The sequence below is a fragment of the Elephantulus edwardii genome, unplaced genomic scaffold, assembly GCF_000299155.1.
Source record: "Elephantulus edwardii isolate Elephantulus edwardi_28Jun2011 unplaced genomic scaffold, EleEdw1.0 scaffold00026, whole genome shotgun sequence".
Classification (NCBI taxonomy): domain Eukaryota; kingdom Metazoa; phylum Chordata; class Mammalia; order Macroscelidea; family Macroscelididae; genus Elephantulus; species Elephantulus edwardii.
Genome location: NW_006399776.1, coordinates 954190 through 963386, shown reverse-complemented (window position 1 = coordinate 963386; position 9197 = coordinate 954190). Strand labels below are relative to the sequence as shown.

The window sequence follows — 9197 nt, the reverse complement described above, 5'->3', positions numbered from 1 at the left end:
AAGACAAAAGATTCTCACCACTGGACCAATTGGCAGCATCAGGATGGATGGTGAAGAGATTGAGATTGTTCACAGCTTTAGTTTGCTTGGCTCCACAGTCAACAATCTCGGCACCAGTAGCCAGGAAATTAAAAGGCGTATTGCCATGGGAAAGTCTGCTGTTAGGGACCTCTCCAAAGTACTGAAGAGCAATGGTGTCACTCTGGAGACTAAGGTGTGCCAGATAGAGGCCATGGTCTTTGCAATTATGTGTTATGCATCAGAGAGTTGGACAACGACTAGGGAGGATAGAAGGAGAATTGATGCCTTTGAGCTGTGGTGCTGGAGAGGAGTGTTGAATGTACCATAGACTGCTAAGAAAACAGATTCATCCTGGAGAGGATTAAAGTGGGCTGCTCCTTGGAGGCAAGGAGTCTGAGGCTTTGTCTGACATACTTTGGACATGTTGCAAGGAGGGACCAGTCCTTGGAGAGGGACATCATGCTTGGGAGGGTGGAGGGACAGTGCAGGAGGGGAAGACTCTCTATGAGGTGGATTGATTCAGTGACTGGGGTAATCAGGGTGGGTGTGTCCGAGACAGTGAGACTGGCACAGGACAGAGCAGGGTTTAGGGTTGTTGTACATAGGGTCACTATGAGTCGCAAATGACTTGACGGCACATAAAAACAACAACAACTCCAGCAAAGCATCTGGTGGATTTGAACTGCTCACTTCTGGGATTGCAGTGCAGCTTCTTGCCACTAGGCCACCAGAGCTTGCCCCTAGTCCTTTTCTTTTCTTTTTTAACATTTTCAGTTTTTAATGAAGTTGTGTTAATATTTTACTCCTGCATCTTCTCAATTGTTTCTTCCTTATATTTGCCCTTTTCTTTTCCAACTTGGCGAGATTTAGCTTTACGTTCAAGGATCTTTTTTCTGTCTTTATCCAGTTTTAGCTCAATGATAACCACCTTGCTGGGGTGAATGCCCACATGGACCGTTGTGCCATTAGCTTTTTCTCGCTGCACTCGTTCAATGTAGATGACATATTTCTTCCTGTAAACCTGGACTACTTTGCCAATTTGCTGACCTTTATAGTGCCTTCGTACAACCTGAACTTCATCATCCTTTCGTATGGGCATGGACCGCGCATTGTATTTCTGCCTCAGCTCCCTGGACAGAGGAGAAGACATAATCTTCCTTTGAACGTGAGAGGGTGCATTGAAATGCCTTTTATGGGTTTTGCTCCGGTCAGAAGTCACAAAAGGATTGAACTTCATTTTGGCCGCTGCCGCTTCAGCGATGGCCACAGGAGGCGAAAGAGCAGTCGTTTTCTTATAATTGTTAATCTTCTAAGCCTTTCCTGGATCTCCAAAATAAATGCTTTCTGGCAAAACTGGTGTTTCCTTATTTTGTGCTCTAGTGCTTTGTTCATCCAGTACTACAGTGCTTTACACACACCCACTAAAATGCACTGCTGTGGAGTCTAACTCACAGCGATCATCCACTGGCATCAGAGGTTATAAATCTTTAAGGGAAGATACTGCTTATCTTTCCCCCTTTAGTAGCAGGTGGATTCCAATCATCAGTCTTTCAGTTATATAATGTGCGTTCTACCAGGACTCATTTCCATACAGTGAGTATTCAAATATTTTACGAATAAATACATTTAAAAGATAGTCTTTTGTAACGTTGAGACTTGCTTTTTTTTTTTAAGGACCTCTTTTTTTTCTTTTCTATAATTATATTTTATTAATTTTCATAAACATTTACAGAGATTTTGGGCTTCCACTCATTCATTGTTGCACTATTCTCTCTACCCTCCTCCCAGTTTGTTCTTGTCCAAATGCCACAGTGCTTGTCAAAGCCAGTTCTGATTAATCTTCTTTGTCAGTGTGTCCTTTGCCATTCCCTATCACTCCTCCCTGAGAGAGACTTCACCCTGAGTCATAAGGAAAAGGGGATGGCGTATTCTCCTAGCTACTTCCTGCTGAAAAGGGACGCTGTGGGTTTCAGGGTGAAGATCTTCTCTCACTACTCTAAAGGGCCCCTTTGGCAGTAGGAAACACATAGACTATTATGGAGATTGATTTTGGAATTTAGATGCACTCTTTTTTAAGGACCTCTTAATTTAACTCTGGAATAAATTCAGAGTCTGTATATCAATTTATTCCTTCACTGAACACTGTGCACTAGGCACTAAGATTTTTTTTAAAAGCCCAACAAAACACCACCCAAATACACAGTGCTGTCCTTATGGAGTTGAGTTTCTTCTGTGGGGACATAGAATCATGTTTTTCTATTTCTTTTACAACACTATCCAAGACAACAAAAATTCCAACTCATTATTGTTTAGTCAGAACTGACTCATTCATGGCTAATTATCCTGCAAGTTTTCAGAGGCTGTAAATCACACAGGAGAAGCTCATCTTGTTCTCACAGGGCAGCTGGTGGATTCAAAGCACTTGCTTTTGGGTTGACAGTGAAACTCCTTACCCACTAGGCCACCAGAGCTTCTGTGCTATAAAAATGGCAGAGAAGCACTGTGCTACCCTGGAGAAAAATAGAAGGAAAATGAGGAAGAGGAGGGAAACATTTGCGCAGAGCAGGAGAGAGATGACCTTTGAGCTGGGTCTTAACCATGAGAAAGAGCTTGTCAGGTGGAGAAGCTGAGAAGAGCATTTGGAGCAGAGGGAACAGAACCTATAAAGCCAGAGAAGCTGAAAGGGGTTGGTGCATTGCAAGGACAGTTGATATGGCAGGAAAGGGCGCAGAGTCGTCCTAACTGCTGGACAGAACAGGGGCACTTTGAGGGTTGTGCTGCTAGGAGATTGGAACTCTATCCTGTCCACTAGAGAGGTTTCTGTTAGTCTGTGAGCTGTGCAGATAAATAGAGCACGTCTGTGCTGGCTTGCATCTTTAATTCAGACTGGCCTGGCTGCTACTCCTTCCCAAGCGGCACCAGCAAAAGGCAAGTCTGGACTCAAGTCACTGAGTAGTCTCTTTTCCTGGGTCAGAGGCTAGATAAGGGAGAGTAGGTGTGGAGGAGGTAGGCGATGATCCCTGTGTTTAAATTGTTGGAGGCGTACCTTTCCGGCTGAAACCAGCTGGAAAAGTTGGGCAGCCTGTACAAACAGCTGAATGGCAGGACTGAGTGGAAAGGCCCTGACTGACTCAGAGAACTCTCGTTACTGTTTGTTTGATTTTCAATCTCCTCTCAGGGACTCGGTTTTTGCAGCTGAAAAATGAAAGGTGGACCAGATGATCTTCCAAATCAAAATGAAAAAATATGTCTTGAAGGAAGTGAAACTAGAGCGCTCCTTAGAGGCAAAGATGGTGAGACTTTGTCTCACCTTTTTAAAATTTTTCTTTCTTCCATATTTTTCAGGAGGACCCTGTCCTCAGAGAAAGACACCATGCTGGAAAAGGTAGAAGGTCAGTGAAAGAGAGGAAACTCTTCAGCAGGATGGTTGACACAGTGGTTACTGCCACGGACTTCAGCAGGACAGAGATTTTGGGAATAGTGCAGGATACGGCAAGGTTCAGCTCTGTTGTTCACAGGGTCGCTATGAATCATGGTCCACTTGATGATGTCCAGCAACAAAACAATATGGCTCCACGGAAGGCGGAGGCTCAGGAGAGCATCATGGGATTTTGTGGGCAAATCACTGAGGGTGAGGAGTCTTGAAAAGAACAAAGTGTCTTCTAGAGGGGGTCCAGGAGCCATCTCAGAGTGTGTGGGGAAACCAGGCTTGCCTCCTGGCCTGACCTTGGATTGTTTCTAGACCTGACCTTAACTGCAGATCCTGACGGATACCGGACTAAGGGAGGTGGTGGAGAGTAGTTTTTGCCTAGACCTAGAAGACAGGAGCAGAGACCTGGGTCTTTTCCTTCCATAAAGATTGACAGTCTCGGAAACCAGATGGAGATTCACCATGAGACAGACTCGTCAGTGGGACTGCGCTGGAGAAAGTGCTAGAAAGCCCAGGTCCCTTGGAAACTCCCAAGACCAGAGAGGTAATTGATAGATAGAGGAGCTCAACAAAGTTTTCAGGGCCAAGAACTTGGAGAAAAGATAAGCATGGCGGCCATAGTGAAGACTACGTGGGGCTGTGCAACTGGGTTCACTTCACCTCAATAACCTCCCTCAGTATGCTGGCCTGAGGCTCCCAAAGATACTCCAGACATGCTTAGTCACAGTGATCAGAAAGCCTGTCAAAACTCAAACTCATTACCCATGAGTTGGAACCAATTTATAGCCGACTCTCCAGTGTGTTTCTGAGACTGTAAATCTCACAGGAGGAGTTTGCAGGTATTTATCAGGAGAAGCCACTGATGGATTCAAGTGAGAAGAGTACTATTACAATATAGGGATTGTAATCAAAGTCAGGAAACTTAACTGGTGTGAATTGTTAATTGGAAAACCACTTTGCTCTGTATTTGCACGCAAATCACAACAACAAAAAAGTTTTTTTAAAAAAGATGAAGAAATATTCCTTAAAGTAAGGAATTTGGGTGGTGCAGTCCATAGAGTTTGCACCGCTAACCCAAAGGCCAAACCTTGTTGGCAGCTTGAATCCATCAGTAGCTCATCTATCAATAACATCAAGTGATTGGTAACCTGAGGAAGAGGTCCCTCCTTGGAACTATCAATCCTTATAGATCAAGAGGGTAGCATTGGCTCAGGGATAAAGCTCAGATGGCAGGGAGGAATAAAAATGGCTAATCAGTCACTCCCACTAGGTCAGAACCAATAGCAGACCCTCCAGCACGTTTTCCAAGGCGATGAATCACATCTACTCCCCAATATGTAGCTGGTGAATTAAAACGAAATACCTTTAGATTAGCAGTGAAATTCCCTACAACTATGCCCCAGAGTCCCCTGAGGATGAAGAGGAAGTGAGAAGACAGACAGATAATAGGCAGGATTATTATTGATTATTATTGAAGTTGAATCATGGGGGTGATTTCAGTTCCAAGCTTGAAGGGTGACTAAGACCCTCCAGCAGTCTCTATCAGACCAGACCATAAAGAATATTTCTGGATCCATTTATTGGCATTTCAGCACCAAGCTTTCCTGAATATAGGAAATGACTTCGTAAGTGTTTTTTAAAATGCAAACTTTGACAAATGCTTTAAGGGGATTTACCAGTCACCCACACAGCAAACATTTATTGTTGTGCCAGCCCCCAAAGCACGAGAAGACACAGGTGCTGTCGTCAAAATTCATCCAGGGCTGAGAGCAGGATCCCAGAGAGCCTCGTAAGGTTTAGGAAAGACCCCTGGGAGAGGGAAGCTTGAGTTGAAGCCCAGAGGGCTAGAGAGATTTATGCAAGTGAAGGAAAGTGGGCATTTCAGGGAGAGGAAACACCATAGACAGAAATCAACCACAAGGCAGGGACTGTGAGTGGTTTGTTGGGGTTGAAGTAGGGAGTTGAGGGGGCAAATATCCCTTTTCCTGCACAAATCACAGTTATAATTCATTATTATTATAATTATCTGCATCTCCAGTTAGACCACCAGCTCCAGGAAGGAAATGATGAGTCTTGTCCTCACTCCAGAATCTCAGTTCCAAGGGAATGCTCAGAAAACACTAAGTGTTTCAGTGTTCAAGTGAATGTGAAAAGACTTGTGTTTATGTGAGTTAGATCTGAAGGGTTTGTAAAGTCATGTAAATGATTTGGACATTATCCCACAGACACTAGGGAACCACTGAATGTGTTAAGAAGGGAAAAGAGCATACCTTTGCTCTTTATGAGTCTCATCTTAGTTTTGGCTTAGAGAATGGCTGGACTCAGAGTGCAGGTGGTAAATGGTGGTGACCTGAACTTAAGCGGTGGCTATGGAGATAGATAAGAAGGAATGCACAGGTTCAGATTTATAAGAGTTTAAGAGATTGTGGTACTTTTACATACTGTTCTGAAAATGGTTTCTGATTGTAGGTAAAGGGCACAACCGAGTGTAATGCACCTCTTTCCAAGCAAAGCCTCCAGGGAGAGGTTGAGAGGCTCATTTCTCCTTCATCCCTGTCTCATTCCCTCCTTGGCACAGCTAGATGCCAGTCACTTTGCAAACAAATCCAAAGCTTCCATTTCCCCTAATGCCAAATGTCCGGCCCATGTTGACTCTGTTGAGTGAGTAGATGTAAGTCATGAGGGAGGAGCAGATATTGGGGCGATTACCTAGTCTTCTAACTTTGGCATTTGGGCCCTGGGTGACACCTGCTCCAGAAATTAGAGGTCAGAAAGAAGGAGGGGATTTGGGGACAAAGTGATGAGTTTGGGCATGCTGTTTTTGAAGGCTTGCTAGGTTATTTCCAGTTTCAGATAAATATGCATGTCTCTAAAACCAGAAAATGCTGGAAGCCTTAAGTGTGAGTGAGAAGACACCAGGGGAAATCAACCCAACATTGTTAACAACCTCAATCTCTTCTCCATCTATCATGGTGCTGCCAGTTGGCTGAGTGGTGAGATTCTTTGTTTTCTTGATGCTGATCTTCAATCCATATTGAAGACTGCAGTCTTTGACCTTCTGAAGCATCAAACGTCTCAGATACTCCTCAGTTTCAGCAAACAAGAGTTGTGTCATCTGCATAACACAGGTTGTTGATGAGTCTTCTTCCAATTCTGATGCCACATTCCTCCTCATAAACTCATACAGCTCATAATGATGCTGTAAACAACAGATCTAAACCCTGTTCTGTCCTCTTAGTTTGGCAGTCCAAAACTAACAAACAGACATATATCTTGGAGAAGGTGCAATCTGAGTACCCCTTAAAGGTAAGGGTGATAAAAGCTTTGCCTCACATACTTGCATAATGTTAGGAGGGGCTTTTCCATGGAAAAGACATTATACTTCAAAAGATGGAAGGTCAGTGAAAGAAAGAGAGGAAAGCCCCCAACAAAATGGATTAGGACATCAGCAATGGGGTCAAGTGTGTCAAAGCTGATAAGAATGGTGCAGGACAGGACTCTTTTCCAACACTGCATCTCAAAGACCTCTATTCTTTTTCTGTTATCCTTATTCACTGCAGAGATCTCAGTTGCCTAGAAAGTGATTGAAAACACCATGGTCTGAATCGGGCACACCTTAGTCTTTAAACTGGCATGATTGCACCTCAGGACTTTGGAGAGGTCTCTAACAGCAGACTTTCCCAGTGCTATATGTCTTCTGATCCCCTGACCGCAGGTGCCAAGGGATTGTGAATCCAAGTAAGCAAAAATCATGGACAATGTTTACCTTTTCTCCATCTGTCATGATGTTGTCTGTCTGCCCAGTGGTGAAGATTTTTGTCTTCTTGATAATGAAATGTAAACCAGAGTGACAGCTATAATCTTTTATCTTCTACCACAAACATTTCAAGTCTTCCTCACTTTCAGCAAGCAAGGTTGTGGCATTTGCATAACATAGGTTGCTGAGGAGTCTTCCTTCTATCCTAAAGCCACATTTTTCTTTAGGAGTCCAGCTTCTTGAATGATTTGCCCAACATTGAATAGGTATGAGAGAGGACATAACTCTGACACACACCTTTCCTGATTTTAAAACTTGCTCTGTATGGACAAGAGCTTCTTGATCTAGATGTAAGTTTGTATGAGCATAAATTAAATGTTCTGCAATCTCTATTCTTCTCAATTTTAACTATAGTTTGTTCCTTTGCATAGTTAATGAAACACAGAGACATTCTTCTGCAGTTATTTGAAGAAATCCAGATAAGATTAAAAAAAAAAACGCAAAAAAACAAAACCCAAAACTCTTTGAATACTGATCAGATACTCCAAAAGAAAGGGAGAGCTTGGAAAAAAAAGAGAATAATGAAATAAGTTCTTAAGAAGGTGGAGGAGGTAGGTAGGAGTGGCATCCTAGAGCAAGGATGAGGCCTTTGATGGGAGAGACACTTAGCTCTACTATTAAAGGAGATAGGGAAGTCAGGACTAGATAATAAATTAGTAGATTTATTGGCCTGAAAGTGAAACCTCCCATCCAAATGGCTTCCATTTCCATAGTGAAGAATACAAGGCAAAGGGAGTTAAAACTACTCAGATGGAATAGTTGTATGGGCAGGAGAAGGATTTGAAAAAGAAAAATACTGGTAGTAACCTCAATGAGTAGAAAAGGTCTGGTTTCCTTATGTTAATAACGTATAGAGTGAGTTTATGTTTAGAAAGTAATAACTTTATTTTCAGGACTGATAAAAGGATGCTCTGGTGGCCTGGTGGTAAGCAGGGGTGTTGCCATGCTGAAGGCCCATGTTTCAAATCCACCAGCTACTTTGCAGGAAAGAAGGGCAGTCTCCTCCATGAAGTTTTCCTGCTTCTGAAAACCTGCTAGAGGGTTTTTGAGTCAGTTCTGACTCAGTGGTTAACAACAAAAAAAGATGCTAAGAGGACACTCTGGTGGCCTAGCGAATAGAGAATTCTGCTGCTAATGTAAAGGCAGGCGGTGTGAATTGATCAGCTGTCTGAGAGAACTAGATATCTCTTGATTTACAGCCTCTAAAAACCAGCTGAACAATCAGCTGTAAGTCAATTCCAACTAGATGACAACAAGAGTAAATAGCAAAAGAGATAAGGCAGGAGCTCAGTATTAATTCCTCTTTCTTATCTTTCCTTTAGTATTCCTCAGGTAGCTAATCTTCTCACTTAAACACACTGCTCCATTCTCCATGCAGAAGCAGGAGAAAATTGCTGAAATTTTAGAAACATACATTAAAATGAGTTTTCTGAAGCAGACCTTTTGTTACAGGATTACATGAGGTGCTGATTAAAAATATAATGAGTTCTGCTCTAGACCCACTGAGTTGAAACCTCTATGGTAGTGGGAGCTGAGATTCATTATAACAATTTCCTTAGTTGATTCTTCTGTGTATTAGAACTTGAAAACTCTTGCTCTTTAGTCTATAGGAGGAGTTTCTGAGTAGCACACATGGTTCATTCCAATGGTTATATTAAAGCTATAATTTTAAGTCCATTTCCTTCTTTAAACCTGTTGGTAGAAGTGCTACAGAATTTAAATGATTCTTCTGTTCTTCATTTCAAACTGTTTATAAGTGATACAAAAAAAAATGAAAGTACTAAGTATTGGCAAGAAAGTAGAGAAATTAGAATCTTAATCCATTACTGGTGAGAACACAAAAGGGTACAACCACAGTGGAAACAGTTTAGTAGTTCCTTACCTAGGAATCTTACTGTAAGTTCTGATTCAGCATATCTGATTATTGTT

The 9197-nt window shown here is 42.4% G+C and overlaps 1 protein-coding gene across 1 annotated transcript; it reads right to left on the bottom strand.

Annotated features, from left to right (window-relative positions):
• Positions 1-820: 820 nt before the first annotated feature.
• On the bottom strand, positions 821-1258 carry LOC102867236 (60S ribosomal protein L26-like). Its single transcript, XM_006882941.1, has one exon. The coding sequence runs from the start codon at positions 1256-1258 to the stop codon at positions 821-823; it is 438 nt and encodes a 145-aa protein (XP_006883003.1).
• Between the last annotated feature and the right edge of the window lie 7939 nt (positions 1259-9197).